At 35.3% G+C, this 21,661-nt stretch overlaps 1 protein-coding gene across 3 annotated transcripts in view; it reads left to right on the top strand.

The window, feature by feature from the left end:
• The window catches only part of stard13b (StAR related lipid transfer domain containing 13b), a 114,204-nt gene that overhangs the window by 34,328 nt on the left and 58,215 nt on the right, over window positions 1-21,661 (top strand). The window contains exon 1 of one of the 3 annotated variants that reach the window (XM_073817285.1): window positions 19,942-20,281. The exons of the other annotated variants lie outside the window; for them this stretch is intronic. Within the exon in view, the coding sequence (XP_073673386.1) occupies window positions 20,158-20,281 (124 nt within the window). The 5' untranslated portion in view covers window positions 19,942-20,157. Of the gene's footprint in view, window positions 1-19,941; window positions 20,282-21,661 lie in introns of those variants that run through there. 3 annotated transcript variants of the gene reach the window in all.

Raw genomic sequence — 21,661 nt, forward strand, 5'->3', positions numbered from 1 at the left:
GTATATTTTAATATTTTTTTATTTTATAAAATAATTTAATTACTTAAACTACATTAAAATGAGAAATGTTGATTTGGCTATATATATATATATATATATATACACACACACACACACACACACACACAAAGAGGTATTTATGTTTATTTTTATGATTATTGCGGGGTAATCTATTTCAGATAAATAGATAATTGATAAATATAATATTTTTAATTTTTTTTTTATATTTTTAATTTTTCATAAAATATTTGTAATTACATGAAAGTAATAAATGTTGCTTTGGCAACTAGCTGAAAGATAGAAATATTTATTTATAAATAAATAAATACATAAATATTTATTGATAAATAAATAAACAAATAGATGAATAATTAAACAAATCATTTTATTTATTTATTTCCTACCTTCTTTCTGTGGAAGGTAAAAGCTAATTTTAGAAGTTCCACCGAAGTTTGTAATTTTAATATTATATTAAAATGAATATAATATCATTTACTCACCCTAGAGTTGTTCCAAACATGAATGTTTTTTCTTCTTCTGTGGAATACAAAACATGTATATTTTGATTAAAGAATGTGGCTAATTATGCAGTTGCTGGTAGCCGTTGACTTTTATAGTATATATGAAAGAAAAAAATACCATGGAAGTCAGTGGATATCAGCAACTGTTTGGTTGCCAGATTGAAACTTTTAATTTCAAGCAAGGCTTTATTAGGTTTTGTCTATTTTGGTGAACTTTAACAAAATAATGTTTTATGTATTTTTTTTTAAACTACTTGCATGTGAAGCTGTAGTGAAACAGTTTCCGAATGTGTTGAGATCCAAGAATTACAACTTTGAGGCCACATAACCAAGTTCCTGTCTATAATGGTCACTCTGACCTACCCACCGGCCCCGCAGGGTCCTATAAACAAAAGTATCCCTGCTCCTCGTAAAAGGCCATTAGCTCTGTTGCAGACCAGCGTCAGACCCCTGTGAAGAACTCAAGAACTCCGTTCACTTTTTGGATTCCTTGACCATGCATAAACTGCACATCCTCCCCTGCACCAAGCCCTCCCCCTCTGAAGGGTTTGATAGCTACACTCAAAGAAACTGTTTTTATCCATGTCTAGACATGGCAGTTATCGATTGAGAGGCCTGTTTTATGAGCAGATGTGAATTAATAATCTATGTCTTATGCTGTATGAGGATCACCAGAGATGACATGACTTATACAGCAGATTCCTCACTTCTCATGTTTAAGAAACAGCAACAGCTAGACATATGGAAAAATACTCAACCCCTCTCACCCTCTTCATTTTTTTCAGATGTTTGTCTTTCCTCAGATATAAACGGATAGTTTGACCTTTTCTCCACGTTGCTTGAAATGATGTTGTAGAAGAAACACTAATCCTTCAACCGTTTACAATGTGGAAAAATTCCCATATGCATTTTTTGTTTGCAAAAAACCAAACCCACTCTAGAATTATTTGTAAGGAGACAAGACTGTGTTCATGTTTTCCTGTGTGTGATGAAACACGCCTTTAACACTTTGGAATTGGCTGTCCGTCTTTTTCCCCCGTTTAGTGGTGTTTTAAGGAAATGTATGGTCTTTTTGTTATGGTAAATATAACCTTGTCAGACCTCCTGTCTCACAAAGAGAGACATGACCGAGAGGCAGAGTAAAAGGCGACCCAGAACTGTCAGATAGAGGCCACTGGTGCTACAGCCAGAGCCTGGCCAGACAGCGATGTCCTTATTCCAAAGCCATTCAACCACTGAATGAAAGCAAAGAGACTTCAGGGAGTTTGAAAGCATTAATTTTCTACTCAGGACAGTCTGTTCTCACATCAGCATTAGGAGGAAGATCTATCTATCTTTATGTTGTCCTATCTATCTATCTCTCTATCTATCTATCTATCTATCTATCTATCTATCTATCTATCTATCTATCTATCTATCTATCTATCTATCTATCTATCTATCTATCTATCTATCTATCTGTCTGTCTGTCTGTCTGTCTGTCTGTCTGTCTGTCTGTCTGTCTGTCTGTCTGTCTGTCTGTCTGTCTGTCTGTCTGTCTGTCTGTCTGTCCGTCCGTCCGTCCGTCCGTCCGTCCGTCCGTCCGTCCGTCTGTCGTTATATTGTTCTGTCTATTGTTCTATATATCTTTCTATCAGTCTGTCGTTCTAACATTATATCGTTCTGTTGTTCTTTCTATCTATCTATTGTTCTATCGTTCTGCATATTCTGTTGTTCTATTGATCGTTCTATCGGTTCTATCATTCTATCTATCTATCTATCTATCTATCTATCTATCTATCTATCTATCTATCTATCTATCTATCTATCTATCTATCTATCTATCTATCTATCTATCTATCTATCTATCTATCTTATCTATCTAACATTCATTTTATCTTTCTATCTGTTGTTCTGTCTATTGTTCTATCTATCATTCTGTCATTATAACATTCTATCTTTCTGTTGTTCTTTCTGTCTTTCTATTGTTCTATCATTCTGCTTATCATTCTGTCATTTTGTCATTCTATCAATCATTCTGTCATTCTATCTATCTTGTTCTATATATCTTTCTGTCGTTCTATTTTCCTGTCATTCTTTCTAATATTATTTTATCTAACATTACTTTTATCTGTCTATGTATTGGTCTGTCTGTCTATCTATCTATCTAACGTTCTTTCGTTCTAGAATCTAGAATCATCAACATTCATATTGTTATGTCAGGCCCGTAGCCAGCCTAGCAGAAGGGGGGGTTCTTTTTTTCAAAAAGTGGACCTTTTTCAGTTCCCACCCATCTTGTATTTAATTATGAGGTTCAAATAGCCTAGTTCATTTTGGTGACTTCTCATGCACGTTTGTGCTGGATTAGCATGTCTATTTTATACATTTTAAAGGTAAATCCATTCATTTGGTGCATTTTGAGAGTTCAAAAATAAGAGCAACAACTATGTTCAGTGTGCAAATTGAACAAGAATAATAAAAAAGTTGATGACAATTTAAAAAGGGTCCAGAACTGTCTTTAGTCAGAAAGTACTGTGTTCTTCCTTGACCCATGCTACACCACTGCACTGAGTTTTCTGGACCCCTTTCAACCTCTGGGCCCTGTGCAGTGTCCTCCTTTTCAAAACACAAATATCAAGAAAGGAGTTTTATTTATTTATTTAGGCCTACATGGTATCTGCAGAATTTTTAAAATTATGGCTTTTTGTTTCCTATTTTAAGACCTGCAGAAATAGAATTAATATTGAATGAGCGGGATAAAGCAATGTCAGGTAAAATATTAAACCTCTATCATTCATGATTTACAGCTCAGATAATGTTAATAAAAAACAATAACATCTGTAAAAATTGTAACAAGCTCATTTTTGTATGGTGAAGTTTAATTATTCTGACTGTTTGAGTTATTATAATGAACCCTTGCTAGTAGCATACATTATAACTAGTAAAAACAGACACATAGGCCTATAGCACCTTAACACCATGGTATAAAAATTAACTACATATTTTCTATGTATTTGTATAAAGAACAGTTGTCTAAATACATTTAGTATAAATGCACAAATGCTATAGATACTATAATTATATTACATTACTTTACAGTTAATACGTGTCTGCATTAATATAATATAATATTGCGCATTTCTGCCACAATACCATGGTGCAGTTAGTGTAAAATAAATAGGCTACATGGTAAATGATTCTGACTGTATCGTCGCGCACAGTGTTTCTCCTGTTTGTCGCGCTGTTTCGCCTGTTTAAGTCGCAAAGTCATTTGTGTTCTTTACTAAATTCAAGCGCTTCATTGTGGATCTTACAGCGCTGTTTAGTGCTCGCTAGTAAACGCGTCCGCTCTAGTGAATTTGCGTTTATCTGAGCGGATAAACAGTCTGTGTGGCACGCTTTAAATGACTAGCGCATTTAATCCATAATGCGATTCTTGTCTTTCCTTGCCCAAATTTATGACATCTTTAATAATTAAAGCTTTTACACTAATTAAGGTATATACTTTGCATGGCTTTAAATGTCGTTATTTAAAAGAACACTTGTTTATTAAAAAAAAAAAAAAAAAAAAAAAAAAAATTAAAATATGGACCTTTGGCAATATGGGGTGGTTCGTTCGAACCACCCGAACCCCCCCTGGCTACGGGCCTGTATGTCTATCATTCTTTCTAACATTGTTTTAATCTAGCATTATTTTTATCTATCTGTCTATCTATGCTGTTTGTTTAGTTATTCGTTCATTCTATCATTCTTTTTATCTATTGTTTTTCATCCATCCATCTCTCCATCCAATTTGTCGTCAGTTAATTAGATAAAGCTGTAAAGCAATTTCGCCTCTTCAAGATAAAACTCAAACCACTGTAATTCAGAGCCAGACTTATGTTATAAACTAAGTGCAAATCAGATTCTACTGAGACCAAAATTTGTCTCACAATAGGGGCCACTGCAGTAGAGTAAACAGAACGTCCCTGTACAAAAATGATCAATTCAACTGTCTCTGTAAGGAAATTATCATTCGGCCTCTTTGTATATGATGTATGCTATGTTTGTATGCCTCATTGATTTTGCAGTTCAGTTTTAGTTTTATTCTGCATCAATCACTTTGTAATGATCAATTTCATTTTCAACTTCATTGGTAATATCGACCTTGCAAAACTAATTTAGCTAATGCAATTTGTATCGACCAGATATGCCCAGAAGACTAAGTGCACATTCATCACCTGTAGCTCTCACTCTGTCCTATAATTTAATTTCCATTTTCTTTCCGTTTTCTTTGCCTTTGCTTCCTTTTCCTATCCTTTTCATTTTTCCTCTTCCATTCTTGTTCCTTTTCCACTGTTTTCTAAATCTGCCAATGGTGATTATGTAAACCTCCTAGCCTGCCTGTGTGTTCGTGATGAATCTCAAGGATCTTTTCTCCAGCCAGCTGCTTTCTAGACTGGCTCTTTTTTCTCATCCAGGGTGGCTGGCTCTTAGTGGCCAGTGAGGGTGACCCCTAACAGCTGCGGCTGCTCACCATGCAGTCCTGTCTGGCTGGCCTGTCTCATTCTGTCTCTAAGGAGCTCTCTGTACTTGAGGCCCTTTCAAGACAGAAACCAGGAGAGCTATGGCTGATTTACTGTGAGATGAAAGGGAGTGAAGTCCTTGAAGGAAACTGGTTGGTCTTTTTACAAATGCTGTTATATCGCAGGGTGTATATTTTCGCACCCTGCTTTCACTGTTGGAACCTATTGTGCTTGAAATTAGGGTGGAACTATAAAAACAACCCAGCACTAGAAGTTATTATTATGACCTGGGTTTCCACCACAACTTTCAAAACACTCATGTCAAAAGAAATGAGTAGCTGGCCTCAATCGCACATAGAAGCAAAACAAATAAATACTGTTAGATCATTATTTTCACTGTACGATTGCTGAGATACCCATGACAGTAATAGTTTTATAGATTGTTGTTTGAACTAGACTATAATGTCTAAAATGTCTTGGTGGCAAAGAGATAATGTGGTTTTGCTTTTCTTATCTGTTCACAGCATTAGACTCAGGCATTTATAGTTCACTAGTTCCCATTTCCTAATGGGAACAGACCTCTGGAAGCGCAGTAAAGATACAAGAGGGAACATATAGGCTTAGTATCCTTCACAAATTGTACAAAATTTTGTCTAATGATATTCATGTTCTATAACACAAAAATCCTCCACCTCCATTTGGTCACTACAGCTGAGGTTGCACAAACCTACACAGTTTTCTGCAGAAAATGTGAGTGTTCCTTGCAGACGTGGAGAAATTTTGTCTGGTTGCCACTGTTTTGCTTAGGTAAGGGATGTTATGGTCTTGGAAAGCTGGAAATGTCAGGGAATTTCAGAGGGATAGTTCACCTAAAAATGAAAAATCTGCCATTAATTACTCGCCCTCATGTCGTTCCAAAACTGCAAGACCTTTGTTTATCTTCGGAACACAAATTTAGATATTTTTTGGTTAAATCTGAAAGTTTTCTGACCATGCATATACAGCAAAGCAACTGACATATTCAAGGCCCAGAAAGGTAGTAAGGACATTGTTAAAATAGTCAATGTGATATCACTGGTTAAACCGTAATGTTATGAAGCTACGAGAATATTTTTTGTTTGCAAATAAAGCAAAAATAACAACTTTATTCAACAATTTCTTCTCTTCCGTGACACAGAGTATCACAATAGCTTGTTTCAGTTACATTGCTGTTTATGCAGGGTCAGAAAGCTCTCGGATTTCAACAAAAATATCCTAATTTGTGTTCCAAAGATGATCAAAGGTCTTATGGGTTTGGACGACATGAGGGTGAGTAATTTTCTGTGAACTATTCCTTTAACAAGGCTTGAATTAAACTGCTTAAAGGAGAAGTTCAGTTCCAGAACAAAAATTTACAGATCATGTACTCACCCCATTGTCATCCAAGATGTTCATGTCTTTCTTTCTTCAGTCGTTAAAAAATTATGTTTATTGAGGAAAACATTTCAGGATTTTTCTCCATATAATGGACGTCTCTGGTGCCCCGAGTTTAAATGCGGCTTCAAACAATCCCAAATGCAGTTGTAAACAATCCCAGCCATGGAAGAAGGGTCTTATTTAGCGAAACGATCAGTTTTTTTTTTTGAAATAACAATTTATATAATTTTTTAACCTTTAAAACGCTCGTCTTGTCTTGCTCTGATTTTTCCTGTTCAAGACAGTTGGGGTATGTTCAAAAACTCCCATCCTATTTTCGCCCTCAACTTCAAAAATCATTTCAAAATCATCCTACATCGCTGCAGAAGTACCGACCCAATGTTTACAAAGTGAACATGCAAAGAAGATCAAACGCCCTTAACAAAAAAGGTAAAACAGCGATGTAGGATGATTTTGAAGTTGAGGGAGAAAATGAGATGGAAGTTTTTTCGACCTACCCTAACTGTCTTGAAGCGTTTGAGGTTAAAAAGTATATAAATTGTAATTTAAAAAAATAAAACAATAACCGATCGTTTTGCTAAATCAGACCCTTCTTCCTCGGCTGGGATCATTTACAACTGCATTTAGGATCGTTTGAAGCTGCATCTAAACTGCATTTTGGAAGCTCAAACTTGGGGCACCATAGAAATCCACGATATGGAGAAAAATCCTAAAATGTTTTCCTCAAAAAACATAATTTCTTTATGACTGAAGAAAGTCATGAACATCTTGGATGACAAGGGGGTGAGTACATTATTTCTAAAGTTTTGTTCTAGAAGAGAACTTCTCCTTTAATTTGCATGGATTCATAAATTTATTTAAGTATATAAGTTTTTGTTGCTTTAACTTTCAAAGTAGAGTCAGAACCCTCTCAGTTTTCATTAAAACATCTTAATTTGTCTTTCAAATCAAAGTCTTATAGGTTTGGCATGACTTGAAGGTGTGCACATGACAGAATTTTCATTTTTGGGTGAACTGTTCCTTTAAGACCAATTGCTTATAAAAGTAATAGCACACCTCCTTGCAGTAAGCCACACAGCTTGTTGTATTATTCATGTCTGTAGCATAACCAGTGTAGGACTATTTAAAGACCCTATGCATGAACAATTGTAGATGCTTGTGTTAGCAAGCACCACAAATGAATAGTTTTTCATTTGAAAGCATTTACCTCTGTCACTAAGCGCAGTTTTTGTCTTCACTTGAGGATTGGTTCATGCGATTATGTTATTATGTGATCTTTTTAGCCTCCCTCTGCTCCTGCGTGGCCCAAATCAATGACATCATGAGTTAAATTTACAGGCAGGTCGTCATGTGGCCTGGCAGGCTGTGCTGTAAAGAGAGCCGCTGCCATTGGGAGAGCCTGAAATATTCCACATGTGGAAAAATGGAAAATGGCTTGTGGCTTCCTGAGGACTTCCATTGTTGGCATTGGAACTTTGGAATTCTCTGATGCTGGAATTGCTTTTTGCTCGCAGTTTCGTTTATAGGTTTATAAATCCTGTGATTGTTTTTGTGTAAGGATTGATGGATGTATTGGTTACCTACAGCCATGCTTTTGTGCTTAAAAAGCAATTTCCATAATGTAACGTTTTAATTTCTTACTGCACCAGCGCGGGTTCTTGCGGTAAGGAATATTTTTCAATAATTCCCCTATAATTTGATTAACTCATGCTTGCCAGAGTGTGGTTTCCTCTCAATAGGAGATGTCGTAGAGGGATTGAACGGCCACTAATTTGGATCAGGGCCTATTTTGTGAGACTTGTCACCTCTGCAATCCCCACCAATTACATGCAGTGCTCTGCAAATCCCAGGATGTATAAATGCCCAAGAACAATCAAAGCAGCTGTGACATTCTTTTTAAGTTTTGTTTTGGAAGTTAAAATGAAGTGAAGGAGGTATCAAACCAATCACAAGGCCGATAGAAATGCAACCTAATCTCATGATGAAAACGTAAGATGCAAGATGCAAAATATGTACCAGCATGCACGTTTCATGACATATGTGACCCTGGACCACAAAACCAGTCTTAAGTCGCTGGGGTATGTTTGTAGCAATAGCCAAAAATACATTGCATGGGTCAAAATTTTTGATTTTTCTTTTATGCCAAAAATCATTAAGAAATTAAGTAAAGTTCATGTTCCATTAAGATTTTTTGTAAAATTCCTACTGTAAACATATCAAAATGTAATTTTTGATTTGTAATATGCATTGTTAAGAACCTAATTTGGACAACTTTAAAGGTGATTTTCTCAGTCTTTTTGATTTTTTTGCATCCTCAGATTTCTGATTTCAAATAGATGTATCTCAGTCAAATATTGTCCTATCCTAACAAACCATATATCAATAGAAAGCTTATTTATTGAGTAAATCTCAGTTTTGTCAAATTTAACCTTATGACTGGTTTTGTGGTCCAGGGTCACATATTTGATGTGAAATGTCCACTGAGTGGTGCTAAAAGAAGAACACATTTCAAAAAAGTTATACATTTATTTGCACTTTAATGAGTAAAATAAGTATTTGATCCCTTATCAATCAGCAAGATTTCTGGCTTCCAGGTGTCTTTTACACAGGTAACAAGCTGTGATTAGGAGCTCTCTCTTAAAGGGTGTGCTCCTAATCTCAGCTTGTTACCTGTATAAAAGACACCTGTCCACAGAAGCAATCAGTCAGTCAGATTCCAAACTCTCCACCATGGCCAAGACCAAAGAGCTGTCCAAGGATGTCAGGGACAAGATTGTAGACCAACACAAGGCTGAAATGGGCTACAAGACCATCGCCAAGCAGCTTGTTGGGAAGGTGACAACAGTTGGTGCGATTATTCGCAAATAGAAGAAACACAAAATAACTGTCACCTATCTCCCTTGGTCTGGGGCTCCATGCAAGATCTCACCTTGTGAAGTTTTAATGATCATGAGAACGGTGAGGAATCAGCCCAGAACTACACGGGAGGATCTTGTCTATGATCTTAAGGCAGCTGGGACCATAGTCACCAAGAAAACAATTGGTAACCTACTACACCATGAAGGACTGAAATCCTGCAGCACCTGCAAGGTCCCTCTGCTCAAGAAAGCACATGTACAGGCCCATCTGAAGTTTGCCAATGAACGTCTGAATGATTCAGAGGAGAACTGGGTGAAAGTGTTGTGATCAGATGAGACAAAAATCGAGCTCTTTGGCATCAACTCATCTCGCCGTGTTTGGAGGAGAAGGAATGCTGCCTATGACCCCAAGAACATCTTTCCCACCATCAAACATAGAGGTGGAAACCTTATGCTTTGGGGTGTTTTTCTGATAAAGGGGACAGGACAACGAAAATGGGTTGTGGATGGATATTCCAGCATGACAATGACCCAAAACACACGGCCAAGGCAACAAAGAAGTGGCTCAAGAAGAAGCACGTTAAGGTCCTAAAGTGGCCTAGCCAGTCTCCAGACCTTAATCCCATAGAAAATCTGTGGAGGGAGCTAAAGGTTTGAGTTGGCAAACGTCAACCTTGAAACCTTAATGACTTAGAGAGGAGAGGATCTGCAAAGAGGAGTGGGACAAAATCCCTCCTGAGATGTGTGCAAACCTGGTGGCCAACTACAAAAAACATCTGACCTCTGTGATTGCCAACAAGGGTTTTGCCACCAAGTACTAAGTCATGTTTTGCAAATACTTATTTCAATAATTAAAATACAAATCAATCTATAACTTTTTCAAATATGTTTTTCTGGATTTTTTTTGTTGTTATTCTGTCTCTCACTATTCATATAAACCTACCATTAAAATTAGACTGATAATTTCTTTGTCAGTGGGCAAACGTACAAAATCAGCAGGGGATCAACTAATTGTTTCCCTCACTGTACATATTGGTACGTATTTCGCATCTTGCGAAAAAGCTCCCACAGGTACGTTTTTGTCATGAGATGAGGTAGCGGATATGTGTGTTTGGAAATTAAATTTTTGTTAGAAATAAAACCTGCCTTCAATACTGTGAGGAAACTCCAAAGGAGGATATGCAGAGAAATTATCCAGAAATTGTTGATTTGATGCTGATTTGATGTTCAGGCAACTTTTATTGCTGAATGTTTAAAAAGGTTGTGCTGTGCTATCCTGTTAAGACCATTTTTGGTTACCTTTTGTACTATAAACAATTTCGGTGCTGTTTTGAGTTGAAGCTTTGTTTAATGTAATATTCTGAAGACCAGATTGTAGAGCTGAATTATCCAAACACCTTGGCCTCTCTAAAGGCCTGTGCTTGTACAGTTATGCGAGACCGCTGTGTCCCTGCGGGGTAGTGGGGCTTTCTTGTGGTTAAGTGCTTATTAAACAATTTGGCCCGGGAATCAAAGAGGCAAACGACAGGAGAGAATAAACAGACGTCTACTCTCGATTAAGCTCCTGAGGTTGTGTGCTGAGCTTTTCACCTGGATCACCTTCTTTTTTCACATCTTATTAATTCATCGCATTGTTACTTAACAGCTTTCTAATATTTAGGAAATTTGTCTGCTTATATTTAATAGAATCTAGTCTGTTTAAGTCTAATCTACAATTAATTTCCCACCTTGCTTTACCAAGAGATATTTGTCAACCATATTTAGTCTGCTGCAAAGATGTTAGATGATATGAGAAGAGCATTTGATTGAGTTTCTTGGCTTGTTTGTTGTTTTATCTTGTATTGAGTTGTGCTGTACAAATGTGATTGGATTTATATCATCCAAATCAAATTAAATGTTGACTGAAATCTGATAGTAACCACTTACATGGCATTCAGCCAGTTGACAGCTTGAGTCATTTCCATTAAAATGGGAATTTGCATACACAGAGGCACATAAAGTGTGTTCCAGTGCACAAATCACAGCTTGCGTACATGCAAATTGGGTAAGAGGGCACAGTGTGTGTGTGTGTGTGTGTGTGTGTGTGTGTGTGTGTGTGTGTGTGTGTGTGTGTGTGTGTGTGTGTGTGTGTGTGTTATAATCCCCTCTCTGCTAATAGAAGCCAGGTGGTGTGTGTGACTGTAAATGTTTTCCCATGGATTTCTGTGGTTGGTTGAGTCCTAACAGATTCTGACTTGACAGCATTACATGCTTTGTCATACTGCAGTTTGAAACAGTGAAACAATAGCGTTCACAGACCCCCTCTGGCCCCTTCATGACGTCTGTATATGTGTGGAACTCTTTTGTGTGCTCGTTTACATTAGTTTACTATGCCAAGTGGATAGATCATGCTGTGTTCACAGAATAATCACAAGTGGCTGTTGATTCTGTTACTATTCATTTATTTGGTTGTTTTCTCGTACAGTGATTCAGTTGATTGATTGGTTCATTAATTGTTCGTTCAGGTACAATTGACTAGCAGTATAGTGACTGTTGATTGTATTACTGTTCATTGATTTATTCATTGACTGAGTTGTTTGTTTGTTAATTCATTCTGTTGGCCACAAATTGTAAGCAAATATTGTTTATTCTGTTACTATTTATTGATTGATTCATTGCTTGATTTTCAGGTAATTTATTCTGTTTGTTTAGTCACAAGTTGATAATTTAGCAAATATATCAACTGTCATTGATTCAGTTGTTAATTCTTTTCATTCAGCCACAAATGGTTAGCAAATACTATGGTTGCTGATGATTCTGTTACTAATCATTGATTTAATTGTTTGTTTGTTCATTCAGTTGTTGGTCTTCTTTCACTTGTTTGTTCGTTCATTCAGTTTATTTGTCATCAGTTGATTCAGTTTTGTTTCTTCAGTTTATTAATTTTGTTCTTTAAATCACAAGTGGCTAGCAAATATTGTAAAGACTGTTAATTCAGTGATTCAATGATTCAGTTTCATTCAGTTGTTGCTGTTTGTTCACTTGTTTGTTCGTTCATTCTGTTTTGTTTGTTCAGTCACAAGTTACTAGTAAAAAGTAAAGTAGCTGTAGCTGTTGATTCTGTTACTATTCATTGATGCATTAATGCAGTTTGTTTCATTCATTTGTTGCTTTTTGTTCACTTGTTTGTTTGTTCGTTCATTCTGTTCATTTGTTTTGTTTGTTCAGTCACAAGTTACTAGGCAAAACTATAGTAGCTGTTGATTCAGTTACTATTCATTGATTCATTGATTCAGTTTGTTCATTCAGTTGTTGCTTTTTGTTCACTTGTTTGTTTGTTCATTCATTCTGTTCATTTGTTTTGTTTGTTCAGTCACAAGTTACTAGCCAAAATTATAGTAGCTGTTGATTCAGTTACTATTCATTGATTCAGTTTGTTTCATTCAGTTGTTGCTTTTTGTTCACTAGTTTGTTTGTTCGTTCATTCTGTTCATTTGTTTTGTTTGTTCAGTCACAAATTACTAGCCAAAATTATAGTAGCTCTTGATTCGGGTTACTATTCATTGATTCATTGATTCAGTTTGTTCATTCAGTTGTTTCTTTTTGTTCACTAGCTTGTTTGTTTGTTTGTTCATTCTGTTCATTTGTTTTGTTTGTTCAGTCACAAGTTACTAGACAAAATTATAGTAGCTCTTGATTTGGTTACTATTCATTGATTTATTCATTCAGTTTGTTCATTCAGTTGTTACTTTTTGTTCACTTGTTTATTTGTTCATTCATTCTGTTCATTTGTTTTGTTTGTTCAGTCACAAGTTACTAGCCAAAATTGTAGTAGCTGTTGATTCGGTTACTATTCATTGATTCAGTTTGTTTCATTCAGTTGTTGCTTTCTGTTCACTTGTTTGTTTGTTCATTCATTCTGTTCATTAGTTTTGTGTGTTCATTCACGAATTACTAGCCAAAATTATAGTAGCTGTTGATTCGGTTACTATTTATTGATTCTGTTTGTTTCATTCAGTTGTTGCTGTTTGTTCAGTTGTTTGTTTGTTTGTTCATTCTGTTTATTTGTTACTTTGTTCAGTCACTTAGTGTTACTAGATAAATTATATTAGCTGTTGATTCTGTTACAATTTATTGATTCAGTTGTTTGTTTGTTCATTGATTCAGTTGTTGCTTTGTTCACTTCTTTGTTTGTTTGTTTTTTCCGTTCATTTGCTTTGTTTGTTCAGTCACAAATTACTAGCCAAAATTATAGTAGCTGTAAATTCAGTTACTATTCATTGATTTACTTTGATTGTTCATTCAGTTGTTTTTTCACTTGTTTGTTCGTTCATTCTGTTAATTTGTTTTGTTTGTTCAGTCACAAGTTACTATCCAAAATTATGGTAGCTGTTGATTCTGTTACTATTCATTGATTTGTTGATTCAGTTTGTTTGTTCAGATTCTGTTACTATTCATTTGATTAATTGATTCACTTGTTTGTTTGTTCATTCAGTTAGTGCTCTTTGTTCACTTGTTTGTTCAGTCTTTTTATTTGTTTTGTTTGTTCACAAGATACTAGCAAACATTATAGTTGCTGTTGATTCTTTTAGCATTCATTAGTTCATTAATTGACTTGTTTGTTCCGTTCAGTTTGTCTGTTTGTTCAGTCACAAGTTACTAGCAAAAATGATAGTGTTAGTTAGTTTAGGCTTCACATACTTGCAGAAATAGGAAGAATATTAATAATACTTAATAACGTTTAGTATAACAGTGATGTACCAAAAACAATAGTGTTTTACACAATGAATCACATTGAGTCAGTGAACTATTGCTTTAAGGCCTTTTCTCCCCCTCAAGCCCCTAATCTAAAAGCAGATATACATTACTTCTGTGATTTTCCCTGGAAAACTGCAGCCCTGGCTTGGGAATATTTGCTCAGGAAATTTATAGTGCATGCATAAGATGGGCCCATATGTGTGAGTGGGAGCAAAAGGGTGGTTGGGGGAGAATTCCACGCCTTGAATGCATTAGGCTGGGAAGCGTGATCCCCCCGGAGGATTCCTGGAGCCTGGCCTGGGACCTCACGGCCAAGTGAGTGGGCCAATCGGAGCCCAGCTTCTCAACATCTGGGCCTTTTCTCATTCCAGCTCAGTGGTCAGTCTGGAGCGCGAGTCTCTGGGCTCGTAGCCAAACAAACAAGAGGTGCAAAAGAAGATCACATGCGGTTTCATGTATAATTCATAGTGCAGATTAAATGAAACCTCTTGCGGTGCATACTTATTTTATTTATATGTGTGGGAACCAACACAGGCATGAGGTTAGTGATGATTAACTGTGCTCAAGCCTTACAAATAAACTTCTCAGCTAGTTTGCACCTTAAAGAGCAACAACAAAGTGTATTGTATTTACATATGTAGCCTAAAGGGTCTGTTTGGAGAGAAGATAAGAGCTTGATGGGGTCTTGCTAAAACAAGCAACCCCATTGGGTTTGTGTGGACAGCCATTCACATTCTAACAGCCACTTCCTCTTTTACGTCACTGCTTCCTGTGTATCCTTGTGTAGTCTAGCTATAATAATCTCCTCGACATGAATAATTCCCCAATAATGTCGACGGTTGATTCTTTTACTATTCATTGATTCAGTCACTGAATCAGTTTTTTTGTTTCTTTAGTTCATTCATTCTTTTCATTCAGTCACAAAAGGTTAACAAATAGTTAACCTTTAGTGGTGGTTGATTCTGTTGTTTTGCATTCACTGATTGATTCAGTTGTTTTTGTTCATTCAGCCACAAGTGACTAGAAAGTATTTTAGTGACTGTTGATTCTGTTTTTGTTCATTGATTCTGTCACTGAATCAGTTGTTTGTTTGTTTCTTCAGTTCATTCATTCTTCATTCAGTCACAAATGGTTAACAAATATTATAGTGGCTGTTGATTCACTGATTCATTTGCTTATTCATTCAGTTTTTTTGTTTTGGTTCATATAGGCATAAGTGACTAGAAAGTTTTGTCTAGGAAGTTTTGTTTGTCTCCAGTTCATTCATTTTATTTCATTGAGTCACGAATGGTTAACAAATATTACGGTGGCTATTGATTCTGTTCTTTCACTGATTCGTTCATTCATTGATTCAGTTGTTAGTTTGTTCATTCTGAAATTCATTCTCTTCGTTTAATCACAAGTTATGAGCAAATAGAGCAGTAGCTGTTGATTCTTTTACAAGTATTCACTGATTCATTTATTAATTAAGTTGTTTGTTTGTTCTGTTTTGTTTTGTTCAGTTGTTCTGTTTGTTCAGTGACAAGTTACTACCAAAAATTATAACAGTTTATAGTTTAATTTAGTGACTGTTGATTCTTTTTCTGTTCATTGATCATGTCATAGAATCAGTTTTTACTGAATCCGTTTTTTTTATTCAGTTCATTCATTCTTCAGTCACAAATGGTTAACAAATATATAGTGGCTGTTGATTTTGGTATTCATTTATTCAGTCATTGGTTAAGCTGTTTGTTCGTTCACTTTATTCACTCACAAACAGTTAACAAATAGTGGCTGTTGATTCTGCTATTGTTGATTCACTGATTCATTTCCTCATTCATTCATTTGTTTATTCAAATGAATGAATGCTTTAGTTACTGTTAATTATTTTACTGTTCATTGATTTAGACACTGAATCAGTTATTTGTTTCTTCAGTTCATCCATTCTTTTCATTCAGTCACAAATGATTAACAAATATTATAGTGGATTCTGTTGATTCTGTTACTATTCATTCATTAATTGATTCATTGATTGATTTAGTTTGTTCATTCTGTAATTTGTTCTCTTCGTTTTAATCACAAATAACAATCAAGTAGTGCAGAAAGTTTGTTCAGTCACAAGTTACAAACAAACTTGTAACTTGTAACTATAGTCGCTGTTGATTCTTTTACTCTTAATTGATTGATGAGTTGTTTGTTTATTTAATTCATTCAGTCACAAATGGTTAAACATTGGTAGTGGCTGTTGTTTATGTTATTACTCATTTACTGATTTGTTAATTCATTGATTCAGTTCTTTGCTTGTTTGTTCATTCCATCATTCATTTTCTTTATTGAATCACAAGTTACAAGCAGAATATTGCAGGACCTGCTGATTCATTGATTCATTCATTTATTCATTGATTCATTATTTATTGCTTGTTCTTTCTGTTCAGATGTTCTGTTTGTTCAGTCACAAGTTACTAACAATAGCTGATTCCTTCAGTCATTGATTCAGTTGATTGCTCAGTTCATTCATTTTTCTCAGTCACAAATAGTTAACAAATATTACAGTGGCTATCTAATCTGTTTTCTGTATCGATTCTATTGTTTCTTTTCTGTTTTTGTGTTTGTTCATTCACAAGTTAATAGCAAAAATGTAGTAGCTGTTGATTCCCTACCCATTCAGTGATACAGGTTTGAGAGAAGATGCAAGAGCATCCCCATTGGATGTGTTTAGACACCAATTCGCCTTCTAACAGCCACTTCCTCTTTTACAAGACTGCTTCCTGTGTGTTTCTAGACTAGACTAGCCATAATAATCTAGCCATGATGGCGAGAACATCACAGCAAAAGAAATGATAGCGCGGAGCCACAAGCGCAGGGCTTCCTGTCAAAGGCTTTGATCAGGACTTTGACCCGCGTGACCCCATTACTGAGCGCAGGACCAGACAGCGACTAAAGGCTCGCGTTAAATAGGTTCAAATATTTTTAAACGAGGAATTTCGGCATTTTGAAGATCCATGTGGTTCCAATTGCGTACTTCGACGCTGGTGAGAATGCAGAGACACCAGCTTGGCTACTGTGCAAATGTGCTGCCTGGCAGAAGTCCACTGCGTTTTCTTGACGCTCAAGCTCAACCATCTGTACGACGTTCATATTCTTCCTGGCAAGTATTGAGGTGTTTGCACTGCAATTCTGTGAAACTAATTATTCAGTTACTTCATATAAGCACTCATAGATCCACATCTGGGCTGGCTCGTTTCTTTCACAATATCCATTTCGGTTTTAATCTCTGCGATCAGTTTATTTAATGAGACGTTTGGAACAGTTATGAACGTATCAAGTTGTATATGGTGTAAGTTATGATTTAATGCTTTCTGGTTATTTCATTGTAGACTGGTTGAAATGCAACGTGACAGCAGATGACACGTTCGGCTTCTACTGTTTTGACAGCGAGGCCGAGAGTCATCAAGGTTGTGCTGACCGCCGCTTTGGTATTTTGCTCCGTGGGCTGCTTTTATAATGGAAAGCCTGTGCTGAAGTTTAAAGTGATGGGTCTCTCGAAGAGATCAGCTGCTGACAGACAGGAGATCAAGGGCTCAGAACAGCCAGCTGGAGCAGTGATGGAGTGAGACAGTTGCTGAGGTGGACAGACACGGCCTGAGTTTGCAGTATTGAACGTCCAGCAGTCTGTGTGCCAGACAAATGAATCTGGGAATAGAAAACTGTAGGTCATCATTTAGGTGGTCTTCATTAGTCTTTTCTTTAAGCAGTCAGACGGTTGTATAGCCAAGCCAGGCATTCCACTGCAGATCACGCAAGAGGGGAAATGTTTGGCCCTAACCTTTGACCTTTGACACGTAAGCTGAGGCACAGCAGATGACCCTCATGTTCTCCCAGGAGGTTTTTCCCTATCAGATGACTCCATTAGTGAATAAAGCTTAGGCGCATTAACACTCACCTTGATATAGGCCACACTCATACCTGTTCCTAGACACTCTCAGGACAGCAAATACTGCTTTATGTTAATGCAAAGCTAAACCTCTTTCTTTTAATAACAAATCCTGGATTCAGGTTGAATAGACTCTGATACTAATCTGTTACGAGTTTCACAGCATGCATTAGTCATTTATATGAAAGTATTCATTTCACTTGCTTTTTGTCGTCACTTACTTTTTTCCATCCCAGTCATTTCAGCTTGGATCAACTTTTGACATTACAAACAGAAAACCTGTCACAAAAAGCAATCTCCTTTCTGTTATGATGATAATGCCATGCTGAGTGCAAAATGGAAACCATAGAGGCCCATAATTAAATGAGCCGTCAGTGTTCACGGTATGTCAGTCCTTCCTCAGCATGACCATTTTTCTCTAACTAACTTTTTGTCCCACACTTTCATTTGCTTTATATATTATATTATCTATAATTATATATATTGTTCTACAGACTAGTAGTAAATTGATTTTTGTGCTTTTTGCCTTGAGAAATAAGTTTTTGAAAAGGCATATAATATATTGTTTCATTTTTTTTGTATTTATTAGTATTTTAAAATGTATTACATATTGTTCACAAATGCATATAGGCTGTAATATTTATTGATATTTTTACCCTATATTAAAAATACACATTTCCACAAATACATTTTATATATTTTTAAAACTATTTTAGTTTTTTTTAGTGTTGTCAAATTGATTAATCGCGATCAATTGTGTGTACTGTGTATATTTATATATATCTATAAATACACACGCAAATATGTATATACATATAAATATGCACAGTACACACACATATATTATGCAATTAATCGTGATTAATCGATTTAACAGCACTACATTTTTATTATTTATTTTTGTAAACATTTGTATTATTTTTTTTTTTTGGATTTTGAATAATATCTATTTATATTTGCAGTTTTAACACAGCAAATACAGCATTTATTTGTTTGTTTATTTCAAATAAAATGTATTACATATTGTTCACACATGCATATATAATATTTGTTGATATAATTAAAATAGACATTTTATATTATATATTTATATAAATACTTTCATTATTTTCTATTGATATATTACAATTATTTTTAGTGCTGTTAAATCGATTAATCGCGATTAAGCGCATCTACGATACATATAAATACACAAAGTACACACAGAACAAATTTAAATGTATTATATTTAGTTCACAAATACATATATAATATTTGGTGATATATTTATATTTAAAATACACATTTCCACAAATACATTTTATATGATATATGTGTGATATTTTTACAATTATTATTATTATTATTATTATTATTTTGTGCTGCCAAATCGATTATTCCTGATTAATCACATCCAAAATAAGTTTGTTTACATAATGTATATAAATATATAAATATAAATATAAATGTATATAAATATATAAATACACACATATTTATGCAATTAATCGTGATTAATCAATTTGACAGCACTTTTTATTACACACACACACATATATATATATATATATATATATACTTTTGTATTATTATTTTTAGAATTTTTAATATTTATAATTTTTATATTGTGCAGTTAATCGTGATTAATCGATTAGACAGCATTAGATTTTTTATTATTTATACTTTTGTATTATTATTTTTTTTAGGATTTTCTATATTTATATTTAACAACAAATGCAGCATTTGTTTATTTGTTTATTGCGGGGGAAGATTAAACAATACGAAATTAATATGGAGTGCCTGAGATCTTTGGTGAGGCTTGAAATGAAGTCCTCCAGTAGTGAGAGTGATGAACGAGAGAGAGAGAGAGTGTGTGTGTGTGTGTGTGTGTGTGTGTGTTTGAGAGAGAGAGAGAGAGAGAGAGAGAGAGAGAGAGAGAGAGAGAGAGAGAGAGAGAGAGTGATCGTATGTTACGAGCAGAAGGAGAAACTTCAAACAAACCCACATCTGCTCTGAAACACACTGCGGCTCCACACAGCGACTGCGCGTCTTTTACCAACGCGTGTCCTAAACTGGATTACTTGGGAGATTATTACCACGTTATTCCTGTCGATATGCATTTATTTTTCGGAAAAGTTTGCCGTTGCGGACTGTGGCTGCGGGGCAGGTGAAGAAGAGGACGAGGAGTCTTGCTATCTTGGAGAATAACGGGCGAGCCACTGATTGATTATTATGAGCGCGGATTGACGATGACAGCGAAACGAAAGTCTCTCACACTGACACTCAGACGATCGTTCAGTGAACAGCTCAGAGAATCCACGACCAAAGCTTGGGATTTATTGTGGAAAAGTGTCAGAGAGAGACGACTTGCAGGTTAGTGACACTGAAGTAAAAGTTCACGCACCCTGTGTTGTAGCGTTCCTGTGGTATGACAGTGATATGATGACCTGCTCAACATGAGAGAAAAAGTTTGCATTTATCTATTGTCTTTAGGTTATTAAGCATCGATGTTTAAGTTGGTTAACCCTTTCATTGTCGTTAGCAGTTTTAATTATACAGTGAAAGATTGGGGCAAGTTGTCACAGTTTTTGCTAATGTAAATATTTCGGCGTTCTAAATCAAAACCAAGATTATTGGAGTCTGTCAAAGTCTTTCTACTTCAATATTTCAGTTATCTGTGACATTTACTAGCAATTTCTGAGTAAAAATTGTTTCTATGCCAAATATTTCTTAGTGTATTTTAAAAAAGTAAAACAATTAGGCTACAACACAAATACACATCAAACCAATGTTTTAGCCAATGGATACTGTACTTTCTACGTTTTTATTCGAAAATATAAATATAATATAAATATAGGCCAAATTTGAAACACATTTAACAATGTGCTTCAGTAGAAATGTGACCGGCCTGAAAAATAGCCTTATAATGTACATAGTAGGCGACAACATATGTGACCCTGGGCCACAAAACCAGTCATTAGGGTCAATTTTATGAAATTGAGATGTATAAATCATCTGAAAGCTGAATAATTAAGCTTTCCATTTATGCATAGTTTGTTAGGATAGGACAATATTTGGCAGAGATGCATCTGAGGATGCAAAAAAACAAACAAAAAAAACCTTTATATCAAAATAGTGAGAAAATCGCCTTTAAAGTTGTCCAAACTAAGTTCTTAGCAATGCATATTACTATTAAAAAATTAAGTTTTGGTATATTTACAGTAGAAAATTTACAAAATATCTTCATGGAGCATGATCTTTTCTTAATATCCTAATAATTTTGACCAATACATTGTATTGTTGGCTATTGCTACAAATATATCTTGTGCTACTTAAGACATAAATTGAATGGGAAATTTTGCATCATTGTTTTCCACTGGTCTACTTTCAGCATTTTATTTTAGTACGGTTATTTAAGTGTAAATGTACTGTCAGATGTGCTGAACATTTTTAGAAACTGCTATTTACTTCTATAGACTTCTAAACCTCTAGTGATGTATTCAAAGTCAAGACAGCTGGCAGTGTTTGACCACTAGATGTCAGTCAATGCAACGTGGTGTCTTAGTGGAAAACACTAGTAATCATTTTTCATATTTTTCTCTTGGAGTGCTTTATGGTGGTCCATCGGTTTGTTTTATTGGAGAGTAATTAAAAGTCTGCTGTTATTAGATCGAAATCTTTAACAGCTTGTATATTTGTCTTGTTCGGGGTTCTTTGTTTATTTGGGCGCATGATCGGGATGCCATGGGGATT

The sequence above is a fragment of the Garra rufa genome, chromosome 14, assembly GCF_049309525.1.
Source record: "Garra rufa chromosome 14, GarRuf1.0, whole genome shotgun sequence".
NCBI lineage: Eukaryota > Metazoa > Chordata > Actinopteri > Cypriniformes > Cyprinidae > Garra > Garra rufa.